General features: G+C 44.5%; 2 protein-coding genes across 4 annotated transcripts in view; one reads left to right on the forward strand and one right to left on the reverse strand.

Annotated features, from left to right (window-relative positions):
- The window catches only part of LOC125543355 (disease resistance protein RGA5), a 120,733-nt gene extending 113,149 nt beyond the window's left edge, over window positions 1-7,584 (forward strand). The window contains exons 1-7 of one of the 3 annotated variants that reach the window (XM_087544687.1): window positions 1,797-2,036; window positions 2,144-2,296; window positions 2,451-2,729; window positions 2,836-3,692; window positions 4,759-6,764; window positions 6,919-6,993; window positions 7,203-7,584. In XM_087544687.1, the coding sequence (XP_087400813.1) occupies window positions 2,866-3,692; window positions 4,759-6,764; window positions 6,919-6,968 (2,883 nt within the window). In that variant the 5' untranslated portion in view covers window positions 1,797-2,036; window positions 2,144-2,296; window positions 2,451-2,729; window positions 2,836-2,865 and the 3' untranslated portion in view covers window positions 6,969-6,993; window positions 7,203-7,584. Of the gene's footprint in view, window positions 1-1,796; window positions 2,037-2,143; window positions 2,297-2,450; window positions 2,730-2,835; window positions 3,693-4,758; window positions 6,765-6,918; window positions 7,005-7,202 lie in introns of those variants that run through there. The other 2 variants (XM_087544679.1, XM_087544682.1) reach the window with 2 other exon arrangements.
- Window positions 7,585-9,208: 1,624 nt separating this feature from the next.
- On the reverse strand, window positions 9,209-15,947 carry LOC125543366 (pumilio homolog 1). Its single transcript, XM_048706695.2, has 9 exons — window positions 15,084-15,947; window positions 12,929-14,157; window positions 12,071-12,212; window positions 11,881-11,988; window positions 11,247-11,459; window positions 11,035-11,145; window positions 10,168-10,362; window positions 9,896-10,070; window positions 9,209-9,809 (listed from the first exon to the last, which is right to left on the reverse strand). Exons 1-9 carry the CDS (start codon window positions 15,504-15,506, stop codon window positions 9,769-9,771), a joined length of 2,637 nt encoding a protein of 878 aa, XP_048562652.1. The 5' UTR covers window positions 15,507-15,947; the 3' UTR covers window positions 9,209-9,768.
- Between the last annotated feature and the right edge of the window lie 2,926 nt (window positions 15,948-18,873).

Consider the following 18,873-nt stretch of genomic DNA (forward strand, 5'->3'; position numbering starts at 1 on the left):
TTTATCACTTAATGACACTATAGTAACTAATTAGCTTCCTCTTTGCAACTGGTAAAGAATTGAGCCCCTCCATCCAGTTTGAATATTTCGGTTTGGTAGAGAGTATCCATTGCTTCTGTACTGCATAGGAGTACTTTACCATCTGCCCAATGTCTGGATGGAGGAGAGAGGGGTAGATGCAATAACATGCTCCCTCTTACCCCCTCTTCTCACATGAGAGGTAGGAATATATGATAGATTTGAGCCGTTGATCTCACTAATTAGTGGTCTGATTAAGTCTTACCTTCTTAACTCACATGTAAAAAGAGGGGTAAGAGGGGGCATGTTAAAATTTGCCAAAAGTAAAACTTAAATATCCTACTCCTCCATGTTGGAGGTGAGGTTGATGACCCCCCTCCCCCTCCACGCTGGATCCGCAAACCTCGTCATTGTTGGTGACTTGCTTGAACCTGCCGGAGCCACCGACGTGTGCCACTTTTGCATCATTGTCATGCATCTCCGCCTCCTCGCCCTCATGAGCCTTGAGCACCGCCTAGTTGTCGTGGATGATCTCCGGGTCCTTAAGAAGCGCAACAACGACTGCGTCATCTATGTGCTCTGCCTCGAGTTGCGCCACAACTGTCGGGTGCTCCTCCAAGAGCATGAGGCAAACTTGCTTCTCTGCCCCTGCCATGGACATGACCCAGTCCACCCCGCCAACCAGAGTCGCAGCCTCAACAGTCATTGTCTACGCCTCCTCCGTAGGAACATCCTCCTTCATGAGCATCTCTTCCTCTTAGACCTCTGCCATCACCGTACCTTGGGGTCGCCATCCTCCTCCTCCTCCTCCGACCTCGGCCATCGGGAGCTTGGAGGTTGGCCCGTCTAAATGCAGGCCTTGCTCCGAGCATTCGCTTCATAAACCTCGGCTGTTATTTTGGTCTAGCGCTTCTGTGTCAACTGCTTGTAACAAGTGACCTTGTGGCGTCCCTTAGCGATGACATTCGGCGTCCGGCGGGGAAGTGAGTGTGAGGGGGTCGGCTCTACTATGGGTGTCGCCAGCGTGGACATGTGGAGAAATGAGAGACAAAAATTTGGGGGGCATCAACCGACATTTAATAGCTCGAGTAGGCTCCTCAAGCGGCTTGCCGCCTACCCGACAATGATAAATGCGGTAAGAGAAAGTGGCAATGCTTCATTTTGGGTAGGCGGATAGCCGTCGTGAATGCGGCGATGGTTCATGAGCTGGCCAGGGTTTTAGGTGACACCAGTGTGACGTAGTCCGGCGTAGCGAACCTCTTGACACCCCCCCACCCCCACCTCAATTTGGGGCCACCTTAGGGATTTCGGACGAGTCGATCCAAAATGGGCGTCTGTGTTGTAAGACTAAAAGTGTCCAGACTGTCCCGTCTGAACATCTATGGGCGATTTGGTGAGCCGCGTTGGAGATGCATTGGCCTTAATGCACTAAAGCACGTGGTGTTTCCTCTAAATGGCTCTTTCTAAACTTATTTGTTTCACTGGCTTCTTCAAAAACTTACTTCGAAATCTGGCCTTAGATATCAATGCTAAACCGTTTGATGTTTGGTTTAGCATCACTACATGTATTTTTTTCAAAAAGGAGGATAACCCCAGTTTAGCATAACTTCAAGCTGTCAAATGTGAGGATACATTCTGGCAAAAAATGTGAGGATACATTTTTGTAGGATTATGCTTAAATTTTAAAAGGGCCATTTAGGGATAATGATACATGAAGCATCACTGTCCAATGTCTGCATTATATTTATCTCAATGCGTGTCTCTGTATCCCCTCCCTCTAGTACTATTCGAAGAGCGTGCTAGACTAGAGTAGTAATTTTCTCTCTGCGTTGACTGTCGTGCTGGTCTTCCACTGAGTGCTTGTCGTCTCCACTGAGTACTCCCTTCCTCTCCTCATTCTCATCTCAGTCCTCTCCTCCATTGCGCTCCCTGGAATAAGATCCATCCGCCCTTGTTGCTGATCTCCTCCTTCGTCCTCGCCCCTGCCAACTGAGTTCCACAGTCCGTGGACATTTTGGGTATGTTTCCCGTTGATTTGTTTCCAGTTAAAGTAGCAATGCTTAGATCTAAAACTTATTACTTCACCTGCTTGAGATTCTGATCCATTTGTGTTGATTGAATCCAGAGGGTGGGATCGTGGGGCTCTGTATCTATCTAGTACGGAGATTCCAAGCAATTTACTCTCTTGACTGCTGGTGGTCTTCCTCTGCTCCTCGTCTCCGCTTCATCTCGGTCTCCTCCATTGCGCTGCCTCATCCAACCTCCGTGGACATTTCGGGTATGTTTCTTGTCGATTTGTTTCCAGTAAAGTAGCAATGCTTGGATCTAAAAAGTTATTGCTTTCCAGTCATTATCCCTCCCATCTTTCTTGCTATTCTCTTCTTATTAATCTGCTGATTTGCTAGATTGTAAGTTCTTACTTATTCTTACAGATCGAGTGAAGCGACATCCGCCGCCGTGTTGCCTCTGGCGCGCCGGCACTGCTTCCGCTTCGTTGCCGCTGTGTTCTGCTCTGCTGATGAAGCATCAAAAGTGACCATCCGACGATGACGCCGCCGCTGTGTTCTGCTCTGCCGTGAAGCATCAAAGTGATCTCGCAGTTTGGATTGGCAACTCAGTTCTAGAGGAGCTCGTTGAAATTAAAGCGCCGCCGCTTCCGCTTCGTTGTCACCATCCGCTGCTGTGTTCTGCTCTACTCTGAAACACCAAAGGTGGGCTTGGTCCAGATCCCAACATTCATTGATTTGGCTTGGCTACTCACTTCCACCAGAGCTTGGATTGCGTTAATTACAGATCCCTACATTCATCGATTTGCAGGTTTCCAGCTGATTGGTCCAGAGAGCTCTCATGGATATTGTCACGGGTGCCATTGCCAAGCTGATCCCCAAGCTGGCCGACCTACTTGTGGGGGAGTACAAGCTGCACAAGAACGTCAAGAAAAATATCGAGGACCTCCTGAAGGAGCTTGAGAGCATGAACGTTGCCCTCGTCAAGATTGGTGAGGTGCCGCGGGACGAGCTCGACAAACAAGACAAGCTCTGGGCCGATGATGTCAGAGAGCTCTCCTACGTCATCGAGGATGTCGTTGACAAGTTCCTCGTACGAGTCGACCACATTCAGCCTGACGACGCCACAAACAAATTCAAGGGGCTCATGAAGAGGACGACCAAGTTGCTGAAGAAAGTCAAGGATAAGTATGGGATAGCTCACGCAATCAAGGACATCCAGGAGCAACTCCAGAAGGTGGCCGCTAGGCGTGACAGGAACAAGGTAGTTGTTCCTAATCCTACGGAACCAATTACTATTGATCCTTGTCTTCGAGCTTTGTACGCAGAAGCGACAGAGCTAGTTGGCATATATGGGAAGAGGGATGATGAGCTCATGAGGTTGCTCTCCATGGAGGGTGATGATGCCTCTAAGAACAGACTAAAGAAGGTCTCCATTGTTGGATTTGGAGGATTGGGCAAAACCACTCTTGCTAGAGCAGTATACGACAAGATTAAAGGTGATTTCGATTGTCGGGCATTTGTTCCCGTCGGTCAGAACCCTGACATGAAGAAGGTTTTAAGGGATATCCTCATTGATCTCAGCGACGGCAACCCTCAGTCAGATCTTTCAATACTGGATGTTAATCATCTTATTAAAAAGCTTCATCAATTCCTGGAGAACAAGAGGTATGCATCACTTACAGAAAAAATTAAAACTATTATCAATTTTGTTTCCTATGCTAGTTGTACAAGTAATATTGTAATAGTGTATAAATATATTTGATGTCACACGCGGAAGGGTTCAGAATACTTTTTTCATCAAGGTCACCCTTACCGACATATGCAGTTTGCACTAGACTGTAAACCTTATATATATTCTTCCCTCCATTGTCAAAATAATAAGCAAGTACTTCTTGTTGCATTCATTACAATATATAGGCTAGATTTTTCCATCCTTTATAAAAATAGTTGGCAAGTACTTCTTGTTGTATTCATTGCAATGGCTGAACTTACTGGCATCAGTCGAAGCAATCCATCTGAACATTTTACATTTCACCAAGTGAGTGTAGTGACAACTGTAACAAATAATACACCAAAAGGAAAGGAAGAAAAGAGGAAGATAAATGTTACAAACATTTAAATCAAACTTATTTCTATATTTCTCCTTACCCCACCCATTTAAAGCACATATTTTAAAGGGTGACAATGTGCGCAAATGCTGCCCTTGAAAGTTCCTAAAATATTTACATTTTATTGAATATTGATGACCAAACAAGTTAAATTGTCTCTTCATTATCACATTATATTTCCATGCATGCCTTTCTGAAACTTGATATCAACAAAATATAGACGAAAGGATAATGCCACACAATCTAAGTCTCCAAGAAGTTCATTAGCTGTCACATATTAAATTAGTGGGCCAATCTGTACCAGGGACTTTTTGATATATCTACCCGACCATTTGAATTTCTGAAGTTGGTTGTATTTTACGTATGGTCATTGATCCAACAACTTGCCATTTGTGTTTTACTCCCTAGAATCTTAAATATTTGTTCATTTTGTTCATCATCTGATTGGAAGCTCATAATGCATGCTTCATGAGAATCAGATTATCGAGTTTGAGATGCATCCTTCTTACTAGTTTGTTTCTAAATATATGCCCTTATAGTTGTATATTTCTACCCATATATTCATATGATTCTCAACTTTGTGATATGTATATACCTTACACTGATACTCTGAACTAATGTAGGTATCTTGTCATAATTGATGATATATGGGATGAAAAATTGTGGGAACACATCAACTTTGCTTTCTCCAACAGGAATAATCTAGGCAGTCGACTAATTACGACAACCCGCATTGTCAGTGTCTCCAATTCATGTTGCTCGTCGGACCATGATTCGGTTTATCAAATGGAACCACTTTCTGTTGATGACTCCAGAAGACTCTTCTACAAAAGAATATTTCCATTCGAGAGTGGATGTCCAAATGAATTTGAACAAGTGTCTACAGATATTCTGAAGAAATGTGGTGGGGTACCACTAGCCATCATTACTATTGCTAGTGCTTTGGCTGGTGGCCAGAAGGTGAAACCAAAGTGTGAGTGGGATGTTCTGCTCCAATCCCTTGGCTCTGGACTAACAGAAGATAATAGTTTAGAGGAGATGCGGAGAATACTCTCTTTCAGCTATTATAATCTACCGTCCCATCTGAAAACTTGTCTACTATACCTATGTATATATCCAGAAGATAGCACGATTGATAGAGATGGACTGATATGGAAGTGGGTGGCCGAAGGATTTGTCCACCATGGAGATCAAGGGACCAGCCTGTTTTTGGTCGGATTAAACTACTTCAACCAGCTCATTAATAGAAGTATGATCCAGCCAATATATGATGGTATAGGCCAGGTATATGCTTGCCGTGTACATGATATGGTTCTGGACCTTATCCGCAACTTGTCACATGAAGCAAAGTTTGTTAATGTATTGGATGGCACTGGGAATAGCATATCTTCACAAAGTAATGTCCGCCGTTTCTCCCTTCAGAATAAAAAGGAAGATCATCAAGCCAAGCCTCTCACAAATATCATGAGTATGTCAGGAGTGAGGTCAATTACTATCTTTCCACCTGCTGTTAGTATCATGACAAGTCTGTCAATGTTTAAAGTTCTGCGTGTACTTGATCTGTCGGATTGTAATCTGGGAAAAAGTAGCAGCGTGCAGCTTAACCTCAAGGGTGTTGGACATTTAATCCACCTAAGGTACCTAGGTCTATCAGGTACCAACATCAGTAAGCTCCCGGCTGAGATAGGGAACCTGCAGTTTTTGGAGGTGTTGGATCTTGGAAGCAATTATGGGCTAGATGAATTGCCGTCCACTCTTTTTAAATTGAGAAGGTTAATCTACCTAAATGTTTTTTCCAGTAAGGTGGTTCCAACTCCTGGTGTGTTGCAGAATCTGAAATCCATTGAAGTGTTGAGGGGAGTCTTGGTCTCTCTGAACATTATTGCACAAGAGCTTGGCAAACTGGCAAGGCTGAGGGAGCTTCAGATTTGCTTCAAGGATGGCAGTTTGGATTTGTATGAATGTTTTGTGAAGTCTCTGTGCAACCTACATCACATCGAAATTCTAATTATTGGTAACAATTTCGGAGGAACATCTTTTGAACTGATGGATCTCTTGGGAGAACGGTGGGTGCCGCCTGTACATCTCCGCGAATTTGAGTCATACATGCCCAGCCAACTCTCTGCACTGCGAGGGTGGATAAAGAGAGACCCCTCGCATCTCTCGAACCTCTCTGAGTTAATCCTCGATTCAGTGAAGGAAGTGCAGCAGGAGGACGTGGAAATCATTGGGGGGTTGCTGTTCCTTCGCCGTCTCCACATAACGAGTACCCACCAAACACAACGGCTGCTAGTCATCCGTGCAGATGGGTTCCGCTGTATGGTAGACTTTGACTTGAATTGTGTATCAGCAGCGCAAATCATGTTTGAACCAGGAGCTTTGCCAAGGGCAGAAGCAGTTACGTTCAGCCTGGGCGTGCGGGTGGCGAAAGAGGATGGAAACTGTGGTTTCGACTTGGGCCTGCAGGGGAACCTGCTCTCCCTTCGGCGGGGGGTCTGGGTTTGGATGTATTGTCGTGGAGCGAGGGTTGGGGAGGCAAAGGAAGCGGAGGCTGCGGTGAGGCACGCACTCGAAGCCCATCCCAATCATCCCCTGATTTCTATTGATATGATCCCGCGTATAGCAGAAGGTACTCACGCTGCACCTAACTACTCACGCTGCACCTAACTACTCACGCTCAACTCCCATCCCAATCATCCCCCGATTAAGTACATGTTTTTTTTCGAAATGATGGACTGACCTTATTACTTTCTGCATTGATTTTCATCTCTGAATCTACCAAGATGCTCATGATGACGATTTGTGTGAGGAGAGGAGGAGAACTGATTTCTGACCCAGAGGGATTCACCTTGCGTCAGGTGTGCTCTCGGTATGTAGCAGATATTTGCCTATTATGTTTTCCATCTTTCTCTGACGTCTAGAGCTCAGCTTGTCGTTTTATTGACCAACTACGCTATAGTGATCTAGATGGAAAACAAGGAATCATAATTGCTTGAAAAATATTTTCCCTATGGATATTAGATGTTCTATTGGTCTATCTTACAGAGAAGAATTGCACGATATGCAGGTAGCAGGGGCGCGGGACGGTGGGGTTACTGCTGGTGGCATCGGAGATGAATGTTTCACAAACATTTTTGGGTGGGTGCTGGCCGTGCAAAGATTTCGAACTTTGCTGGAAGTTGTGTGATGAACTTCTTTTAAATGGCAGTCACTTGCAGAAAGAGATATTGCTTGGTTTTGTAATGAATAAGTCCTTACAAGGATAGCTTTGCTTTGCTTTGCTTTAGTTGAGGGCCATCGTTGCTCCTCTGTTTTGCATGTTGTTACATGGGAGGGCTAGCCCATGTCATGCTGGTGTTTTTTTGTTTTTAAGCTGAACTGAATAAACCTGATGGTGTATTATCAGTTTCATGATGAATGAAATCTGAGCTCTTTAATTCAAATAAAAACTGTGGTTTACTGTTGGAACTGTTACATAAAAACTACTCCCTTCGTCCGGAACTGCTAGAATTTACTAGTTTTACCATTTCAGCGAGTATTATCTAGAGACGTCCATTTCAGCGTCAAGTAACTCCAGACAGAGGTAGTAGTATTTACTAGTTTAGCCAACATGTTTCTGTTACATACAAATGGGAAGTGTGCTTCCAACTACACGTACTATTTTTAAAGTGTGCTTCCAACTAACAAGCATGTGTACCTCATGGCTGCAAATTATTTTCATATGTTTGAAAGCTCCGTCTCAAAGCCAAATGAAGCCTAATCCGACGGTGACAGAAAGGGCTATATATTTGTGCCGATTTAACTGGATCATTCTTCATAGTTTTTCATTTTCTCTATATGTACTCTAGTCGGTTTCAGCTCTAGCCTACACATAGTTAAATCAGAAGAGGTAAAAGCCGAACAAAAGAAGCATGAGGGCCGACATGGGAAGAAGAGGACATGTGCGGTGCTGGCCTCCTAAGAGCAACTCCAACTGCTCCTGCAAAATCTCCCCGTAAAAGAGGTTTCAAGGGAGGATAGTATAATTTATGGAAAGTTGTTTTTCTTCTATTTTTAGTTAAACAATGGCCTAGGACCCACATGTCATTGATATGTGTGCCGGTGGCCCGTCATGGTGGCAGCGCGGCGAGGCGGTGCACCCACAGCCGTCGCCGACAGCGTAGTGAGGCGGTGGTGCACCGGCGACATGAGGCGACCGCGCAAACGTGACTATGCATGGCCGCGGCGGCTCACGGGAGCGGAAGCGCGTGGCGGCGGCGGCGTACATCATCTGCTCTTTTAAAATCTATCTTTCAAAGATTCACTAAAAAATCAGTTCACGGGGCCCTTTATATGTCTTGTCCGGAAAGAGAAGGACTTAGAAGTAAAAATTGTTGTGTCCCACTTGTCCGCCTTTCAAAAAAATGGGGGACGTCGGGCGACAAATGAGTCTTGGGGGTTGATTCGGTGAATGCCCTAAGCTCGTGGGGACAACATTGCTTTTAGATGTGTCCATGATCAAAATAGCTGATTATGTTGGGGCTGTGTTTCTTAAATAGATTTATGAGAAATTTAAATTTATGAATGCAAGTTTTGGATATGATCTCAACATGCTTATTCCAATGACAAAAAGCATGACCACCTTAAGATTTTTTCATTCCCATGTTGATATGCAAATTTGAATCACACAAGACTGTTGATGTGCAAATTTGAATTACACAAGAGTATGGACAGTTCATCGCCACCATTTTAGCTCAGTTACTTTCTTTGAGCCTACCCTCCTACTCTGCCCTAGAATTACCACTGTGCACAGCCAAACATATTAAGTGCATAAGAAATGTATATGAAATAGTTTAATGCCAAGATATTTTCAAAAATTGTTTTAACATTTTATCTGATATGCATAGCCTACACGTGCTCCTACCATTCGAGCTACATCCAAATTTATTTGCAAGGTTTTAAAATCAAGCAATAAACAGTAACTAGCATTACAGACGACACACTCCAATAAACAGTAACTAGCACAGTATACTTCAGATCCTACAGATATGAGTTATGCTTGGCTATAAATACCAAACACCATGAATCTTGGTGAGAGAAAAACTTGGCAAGAACATAAACTAACTCATGCATATCATCATCCTGGATTAGATTACAGACGACACACTCCATTAATACAACGAACTGTTCAACAGTTCAGCAAAGCTGATACTAATAACTTCAGCTTAAACTGCAGAAAAGAGTTTTATCTTACAACAACAGCAAGCCATCATCATGGTTTGTTTGCTTCTATCGACACGAGACACACAACAGGATAACTAAAAAAGTAGTCGCAGCGGCTCTCAACTCGGACATTTTTACGACAGCTAACAGCTTTCTCACTCTCTTCTCTTCTCTAGTGCTAAATTTGTACAGTGAGCAGAGTAACATGTTTAAACATACTCCACCCTCTTCCTCCTCTTTACAGCTTAGTCTCTCAGATTAGTCTTTGCTTCCTCAGCTACAGAATGTACACTCTCTCCAGTGCAACCAAGATTTGTATCTTATTCATGCCGGTACCATTACTAGTCGATCTTATAGGGTTTTCGGTTGTTGGGGGGAAACGCGAGCGCAAACCTAGCCACTGTTAGCTGTACAACTGCATAGTCCCGCCTTCAGGCGGCGGTGCATGCTGGTTGAAGCCCCTGGCGCTTCTCTGCATCCACAAGAGCAAGACAGACATATGGTTAACATATGTAAGATCTTCATGCTGAATCTGTGTATATTTATGACAAAACATACCTCCAGCAGCAACTAGCTTCTCTACACGCGCGACTATGTGCTTCCCATAGGTGTACTTCTTCAGTGTGTTCAGGTGAGCTTTGATCCTTGTGAGGATCATCTCTCTCTGCTGATCATCACAAGTCTCCAGCACCTTCTGCACCACATAGTTTGCAAACTGATCTTTCATCATTACCTACAAGGACATATGCATGTAGATCAGCAAGGTTAACAAATATTTGGCATGTAGATTCTCTTGGGAGCTTGGTAAAAAATGTTGAAAGAACGCAGACCTCAAGAGGTTCACTTTCAGTAGTAGACTCAAGCATTTCACCAATCAAGATCTGCCGCTCTACAGGGTTACCAAAAGCTAAGCACTTCTCAATGACATTTGAAGCAAACTTTTGCTGGCTCATTTGCACAATCTGCCCAATTAACTTGTCAATGATAGCAGTTCTCTCATGTGGCTTGCCATGTTCCAGAACATGCTGTAAAAGTTCAGCAAGCATTGTCAGAAACAAAGTATTGTGAAAATGGGAATAAAAGGTTAAAAATCTCAGAACTGAGAGTGCAAAGTCCAGATCTCAGTATTCATCAAAAAAAAGCAAACGGTAAGCAGTCTACAAAAAAAAATACAGATCCACTTGTTAAACAGTAAACAGTAAGCAGAAAGATCAGTGCGGCAGCCTGCGGATGCTACTACCCAAAACAGAAGGCAGACTAGTGCAGTTCACTGCAAGACACTTGAAGAAAAAAGATGTGTAAAGTCCACGTCTTAGTAATGAATAAGAATATTAGGTTTGTCTTAAGTCAAAACTATCTGAAGTTTAACCAAGTTCATAGAAAAAAAATATCAACATTCACAATGCTGAATCAATATCATTAGATCCATCATGGAGTATATTTTCATATTGGATTATTTGGTACTGCAAATGTTGATATTTTCTAATATAAATTTGGTACCTAATATGCGGAATAAAAAGAAACAGAGGGAGTACAAAAGGAAAACTAACATGCAGTTACTAGTAATTTTCAAGCATTAGAACAACATGATAACCTTCAGATGATACTGCACAAAATAGCCGACTACAAAATACAGTAGAAGCTTGGATAAGTTCAAGGTATGCAAGAATGTTCAAAAAGATGTGTGTGGTACTCACCTGAACAACATAGTTACCATATTGATCTTGAGCCAGCAAGCAAACAGACTGGAGAATCTCATCCATCATTATCTGCTGTGTTGTGGGATCATCACAGTGCTCCAGCACCCTCTGGTAATTTACATGATAATGAGCGAGGTAGATTATTACATATTAATTGTAAACTTCAGAATGAATTTATCAAGGGGGCATGTTATGCAGTATTAGCATACCTGTATAACCCGACAACCATATGGATGAGTGGATAGCAGCACAACTTGACCATAGAAAGTTGAGACAATGAACTGGATAACGTCCTGAGGGATGCACTCTATGCATTTCTGGATTACATGGTTACCATTTTGATCACGTACACAGCGCATGATATGTCCATCCAGCTCAGCAACCATTTTAGTCTGCTGAGCTAAATCCACGACCTCTATAGCCTGCACACATGTATCATCAAATGACTCAAGCTGCCTTTACTCTTCCAGCCATCTATGTATTTAGGTATGTGTGCAAAAGGTTTAACATAGTTGTAAGTATATATACACGAGGGTATGGTTAAGCAGAGAAGGATCATGCGACAGTTTACAAGTTAATCTGTACATTGATGCCTTCTGAAATAACAGCTACATTGTTTGCTCCAGAAATCCTCTATTGTATATGCTAGTGGAAAGAGGTGGTTTGGTAATCATAGTCATACTAACAATTATTTCAATGATTGATAAAACTGTATACCTAACCTCAACAAGCGATGGGAATACATAAAAAAGATGGTCATTGTAAATGCGCCCATGCAAGAAGTCTAGAAATCAGAAATTCCTACTTATCAGATAAAATTAACTTGAAAATGTTGATAAGCACCTTTTGTATAACCCGACATCCATACATCTGAAGACTAAGAGCAAGGACACGCCCAATAAGCTGATCAGAGAGTTCCTTTATCTGAGTAGTGCTTCCATGCTCAAAAAACTGGACATAAGGCAGACCATAAGGATAAGTACCATATACTTAGAGTCAAGGCCATCACCTCAAACAAATTAGCTTCCCATACCTTCTGAACAACATAATTTCCAAATACATCAGTCATCAATGTGAGAGCTTGAGGCATAATTTCTGAAAAAACCATGTCTTTCTCTTCAGTACTAGCTGTTTCAAGCTTTTGCTGTATGAATCGGCTCCCATATTGATCAGCACTACAAAATATTCAATGGTTGGTAAACTAAATAAGCATACAAGAAGATATATCTTTTACAGTTCTGCATACTTCCAGTCATGAATAAGAAATCAGCAGTAATTAAGGGGGTCAGTACCCTGTGCAAAATTGTGCAAACTGCTGAACATTGTTAAATAGACACACTGGGGATTTTGTTAGGTGTCATAATGCATTATGCTCATGCGTGTTCCACACTACAAAAATATGTTTCATAATTTTTATCGACTTTGTGCAGTATGTGTGTGCACCCACACATGCACATTTGAGAGGGACATAGAAGCATATTGCTAGGTGTTTGCTAAAATGGAATGGCCAAAACACTTTTCATTATTTGAGTGATCAGAACGAAGGAGGATTAGTGTGCTTTCTGTTGGGTATTTGCCCCTAAGACTGTACGATGCATATGCACACTAAGGGAGTACTCTTAATAATTATCACTAGGCTGTAGAAACAATCTGTAAGAGAACATTAATCTTATTATTCCTCATTTTTGCTCAGTTTATCCATATATATTTCTTCATGTATGCAATATAGCAGTTCATGCTATGCCTTGTTCCCATGAAAGAAATAGCTCTGACTACTGACTACGATGTAACAATAACTGTATGGTGCGCTTGTGTGATACAACTTACAAATCATTACAGTTTACATGCTGTTATGTTATAATGTTCATACACATTAAATGCAGAAGTGTACCTGAACTCAACGACATGCCCGGCTATTTCAGAGAGCTCGTAAGTTCTGCTTTTGTTGCTCTTGAATTCCTCCAGAAGTGAGGGCATCAGATTGCCTTCCATCTTCCCAACCAGATCTGGATTCCACGAACCAAAAGAACCACCAAAATTTCTCATGCCTGATGCAAAGCGCATGCTGCGTTCACCGTGCCTAAGTGGGCTACCAGATGCAACAGGTGAAGAGGGCAGAACAGGACTCGTCAAAGGGCTACCGCCATAACCAAGGCCAAATCCAAGATTTCCATAGCAGCCATAGTTCTTCTGTGACTGAAGCAGTGGGCTAAGGCAACCCTTCTGAGGACCAAGTAAATCCATGTAAGAATTTCCTAGATGTCCACCGGCCATGAAAGGATCATCATAACTGGCTGCAACTTGGGCAGCAAGGTACTGAACATATAACGGATCGATAGGCATCTGAAGGGAAGATCCTCCAGTCGGACTTCCAACTCCATTGTAGCCCAGGTAGTTAGATGCACCACCTAAATTTTGTCTAGAAGATAAAGTGCCTCCTGGGGACCTTGCGCCGATCCTAGGCGAAGCATAGCCAGATCCAACTGAGGAATTGTCAGATGATGTGAAGTTACCAGCATTCATCTGATTTCTCATCATAGAAGAATTGACTGAATTAGCCGAATACCCCTCAGGTGCCCTAAAATGCCCTTGCTCAGGACGTTTCATGAAGGAGTGCTGCTGATTGCCACTTGTTTGATCAAAAAGGAACCTATTGGCATTATCAACATCCTGGTAGAGCTTAGACTGGTCCATAGCTTGCCCATTACCGGCCCTCGACGATGACAGGTTCATCCCAGATAGAGCAGCCACCAGATCATCAGGTTCACCAACAGCAGACGAACTGCGGCGGAAAGAAGAGGAGCCACCATTACTCTTTTTATCATAAGCGCCAACTTTCACACCAATTGGAGGCAGGCACGGACTTGGTACCCTCCTCACAAGCTCAGGATCAGGGGATGCACTTCTAGAGAGTGAAGGCCCCAGAATAGATGCATACGCATGTGATGACAACTCATTGTTCCGAATATCAGCCATGGTCTGTTCATTGCTCTCACGCTGCAGGCCGCTCATAGATCCAGTCTCGCGATGCAGAGCATACTGCATTCCAGAAGAATCCAGGAAATCATTGCGGTTGTGGTTGGCACTCTGTCTATCCATGTCGCGTTGATTCGAGTCCTCCTGGAACATTTACAGCAAATTGTACAGATCAGATAAGCCGCCTTGCATAATATCAAACTGAATAGAAATAGAACTGTCCAAATTAGATTGTTCGCAGTTGTAACATGGAACCAGGACAGATGGTCTATAAACATGATCAGGAATAGTGAAGTAAGTATATACTGGTGAGGAAGCCAGAGTTTGGAAGGTTCGTTCTACTGGCCTAATGCAGGTACTGGTTCATCCAACACGAATCGCAAACTGAAACAAACATGCTAGAACAAATACTTGAGGTTATTCAGACGCATAGATGCACAAACAGGCATTATAGAAATGAAACATTGTGAAGACCTAGAGAACATTTCTCATGATCCAGTAAATTCAGATAGGTTATCCAGGAACCTCAGCGCTTCTCATGATCCAGTCAATATGAAAAGGATATTCAGCAACTGTTAGTGATAACAGTTACAATAACCCATCCGAGCTAATGCTACGAAAGAAAGAAAAACTGGCTGAGAATTCATAAATCAATCAACACTATTCAACACTCAAACTGAATAGCGTCTCTTTGTTCCACCCTGCAAGCTATGAGTACAGACCATTCCTATATATATGCCACTTCAAATCACACTGAGAAGCATGCCTTCACCCAATCGATAAATCAAACAGCTGCAAGACCAAGACTAGACTCATGATGTACTATGAACTTTGCACTATTCAGTTAACCGTATGAAGTAGCCAGCTGCAACCTGCAAGGTGTGAACTGGTAGTTCATACACACATACTGTATGAACCTGGACTATTCAGTTGACCACCGGCCGCACACCCCAGTGTTTCCAGTCCACTTCACTCATAGCAAGTCATAACACACAGCACTGCCGAACAGCATGCTGAAAACGAAAGATGAAAAACGAGATCTTTGCTTGCCGGGAGGAAGGAACCACCACCTGGAAGATGCCGGAGAAGCCGCGCTGCCGGGGGTGGTCGATCCCGGGCAGGCCGACGAGCCCGTCCCCGGGCGCCCTCCGGCCGTCGCCGATCCCGCCGAGCCCGGCGGCGGAGGAGGAGGAGGAGCGGAGGCGGTGCTGCGCGGACCGCCAGTCCTCCTTGGAGAGCAGCGGCGGCGGGAGGCGCGGGTTGAGGTGCGCATTGGAGTAGTAGTAGCTCTGGTAGGCCGGGTCGGCGCGCAGCTCGTCGTCCAGCAGCACCTCCCCGCCGCCGCCGGACGCCATGGCCATGGCGCCCTCCACCGTGGGCGGCGCCGAGCCGCTGCGGAAGAGCTCGAAGTCCCCGCGCTCGCCCTCCTCCCCGCCCCCTCCCCCGCCGCACACCGCCTCCCCCCCTCCCCGCGTCGCCATCTCCGTCACCATCGGATCGATCACCCCCGCCGCCGCCGCCGCCAGCAAGAAAGAAACAGCCCCACCACCACACCAACCAAACAAACAAAACCAAACAAGATCCCCGCAGCCTTATCCCCCTAAAACCCCGCCGCCATTACCGCGCCCGCCGCCGTCCTCGACCCCAACCCAAGATTTCACAAGAACCCGGCGAGCGCCAAGAACGGCCCTTTCCTGCCCGGACCGGCCGAATCAGGCGCGGCGCGTCGTTCTACGGCCCGCAGACCGCCGGAAATGGGCCGGATTCGGGAGGGATTCGAGCTCCGTTCCCCTTTCTCTCTCTCTCCCCTCGCAGCTACCAATGCGTGCGCGCGTGTGTTCTCGTGGGGGAAGAAGAGAAGGAAGCAAGGCGGCTGTGTTAAGTACAACGGGCCGGGCGACCTGGACCGTCGGATCCGCGGGCGAACGGCCGGGATTCGACGGAGGGGTTTGGGCCCTAGGGTTTTGAGGCCGCGGCGGCCGCAAAGTTTTTGCTCCTTGGCTGGAAATGGAAACTGGTTGGGTTTTTGCAGGTCGCCGCGTTGCAATCAGATCAGGAGGCTTCAGGTCAAATTCCTCTTCAAGCTTCTTTTCTCGGCTCTCGTCCGTGTGAGCCGTCCTGGCTAATTTTGGCAATGTGATCTTTTTGTCAGAGTATCTTCTTCTTCCTCTTTTTTTGAGAGGAGATTGACGGAATAATTCCTCATTATTTCCTCGTTAATTTTTGGGCTGCCGGAGATTTTTGTTATCAATGGTACAAAAAACGTGTTGTTAAACTTGAGATACCGTGTGATTACAGTTTTTTGGGTTTTCGAAATAGGCAAGTCGTGAAACGGGGTGTATTTGTTGATTCGCTTTGAGGAAAGGGTTGTCGTGTCGACAAATGGGTGCACGTGACGGGTCAAGAGTGACCCTTCATGAGTGTTTTTTTCTATGAATGTTAAAAAATCCACTTTGTTGAAACTTAGATACACCGTGTGCTTTATGTTCGTCAGGTATGTAAAATAGGAAAATCGTGGAACGGAGAGTGTTGTTGTTTCTGTGTCGACGAATAGCCATACGTGTTAGCTGAAATCGACCCTTCATCATTGTCATATGGAAAAAATCTTACATGTAATCTATTGTTGATTTACTTTTTTATATCTCTCTCATAGGAGAGGCGGGTGCTACTGTCACAGCGATAATATAGCAAGCATCCAGAGGTTTCCATGTGACAGTGGCCACCAGAAAGACATCTCACTTGCCTCGGTATATACATATCAAAACAAAAGAAAGAAAATCAATGAACTATGTCACTTGCCCAGCTAATAGACACTAGTGCAGAACCGGGCAATAGCACCGGTTCGTAAGGCCCTTTAGTGCCGGTTTCATAACCGGCACTAAAGTGTGGTCACTAAGGGCCCTCCCTTTAGTACCAGTTCAGCATGAACCGGTACTAAAGGGTAACCACGTGGCACGAGTCAGCTCCGCGGGCCGGAAGCCCTTTAGTACCGGTTGGTAACACCAACCGGTACTAAAATGTTTGGGAGGTTTTTGGTTTTATGATTTCTTTTTTATTTAATTTTGTGTTTTCCATTTTAATTCTTTTTCGTTTGCTGGTATTTTACGATACTACACATTGTACACGTTATGCATATATATATATATATATATATATATATATATATATATATATATATATAAATAGAATTTCTAGTAGAACCAATCATACATATATCATCAATGTCTCACAAACCACCATATTAATTCACACATACACACATGTATAGCTATATACAATTTCTCCTACATATGCATGTTGCCTTCGGAGCCAGTGGCATTAGCCTAATTGGTGCCTTCGGAGCACGATGACAATTGGAAGTGGTTCATGACCTGGTTGATGGGGGCGGTAGCGGGTAATAGTATTCTCCCTTTGGATTTATGACCTGGTCGAGCAAAAATCCCGCTATTTCCTCTTGAAGTGCTTCTACGCGCTCCGTTTCTAGGAGCTTGTCCCGCACCTCTTTGAACTGTTAAGAAGGAGATCAATATGCATGTGTATATTAGTTATGTGACTAGATATCGATAATGGTGTAAAAATTGTGAATAGTGTTCTGACAAGCGTACCCATTCCTGTCTTTGAGATCTGCTCCTTTCGGACGCCATCATGCGAATGTTCTCGCAAACGCAGAATGCACACAGATTAGTCCCCTGCGCCAGCTTCAGGGCCTTTATTACGAGAATGGAACCCGGGGCCGGGTTCCTCATCAAGCGGCGCGCCCCTCCAGGCAGCACCTTCCAGTGCCAGCCCGGCGGAGCCCAGTCCCGGACATGGGTCAGTCGGACGTCGTCGCGGACGGGTCGACAGCGAGGATGCGGGCCGGGCATCGTCGAGAACAAATACTAGCTATATGCACGCAAAAAGTAACATTTTTTTAATGATTGGATTTTAATAACTAAAATTTCTAAATTTCTATATAACTAACATTTCTAATATTTTTATAACTATTTCTATAACTAAAAAACAGAAAAATTTCTAACAATTCTCACTTTTTTATAACTATTTCTATAACTAAAAACAGAAAAATTTCTAACAACTCTAACATTTCTAACTATTCTAACAATTCTAACATTTCTAACTATTTCTAAAAAACAGAAAAATTTCTAACAATTCTAACTTTTTTATAACTATTTCTATAACTAAAAAACAAAAAAAATTCTAACATTTCTAACTATTCTAACAATTCTAACATTTCTAACTATTTCTAAAAAACAGAAAAATTTCTAACAATTTCTAAAAAATAGAAAAATTTCTAACTCTTTGTATAACTAAAAACAAAAAATGTATGTGTGTGTGTGTGCGCGCTCACCGGCGAGGCGAGAGGCGACGGGGGGCGGCGACGGGGACGGCGACGGGCGCGGCGACGACGGGGATGACGACGACGGGGACAGGGACAGGGCGGCGTTGACGGGGACGGGGACGTACTGGCAGGGGCGGCGACGACGACGGGTACGTACGGGGCGGCGACGACGGGGACGGGGACGACGCGGGACGGGCCGGGACGGGGCGGCGGTGACGACGGGGACAACGGGGACGACGGGGACGGGGACGACGGGGCGGCGACGACGGGGACAGGGCGGCGACGGGGGCGGCGACGAGGGATGGAGACGTACGGGGGGCGCGACGGGCGACGGTGCAGAGGAGAAGAAGCAGATGAGAAACTGAAATTTTCGTAAGTGTTGTTTATATAGGAGAGGCCTTTAGTACCGGTTGGAGCCACCAACCGGTACTAAAGGCCTGTTTTGGCCAGGCCAAGCGGCGGGAAGCGACCCCCTTTAGTACCGGGTGGTGGCTCCAACCGGTACTAAAGGCCCCCCCTTT

This window comes from Triticum urartu, chromosome 1A (assembly GCF_056163025.1).
Source record: "Triticum urartu cultivar PI428250 chromosome 1A, HENAU_Tu73, whole genome shotgun sequence".
NCBI lineage: Eukaryota > Viridiplantae > Streptophyta > Magnoliopsida > Poales > Poaceae > Triticum > Triticum urartu.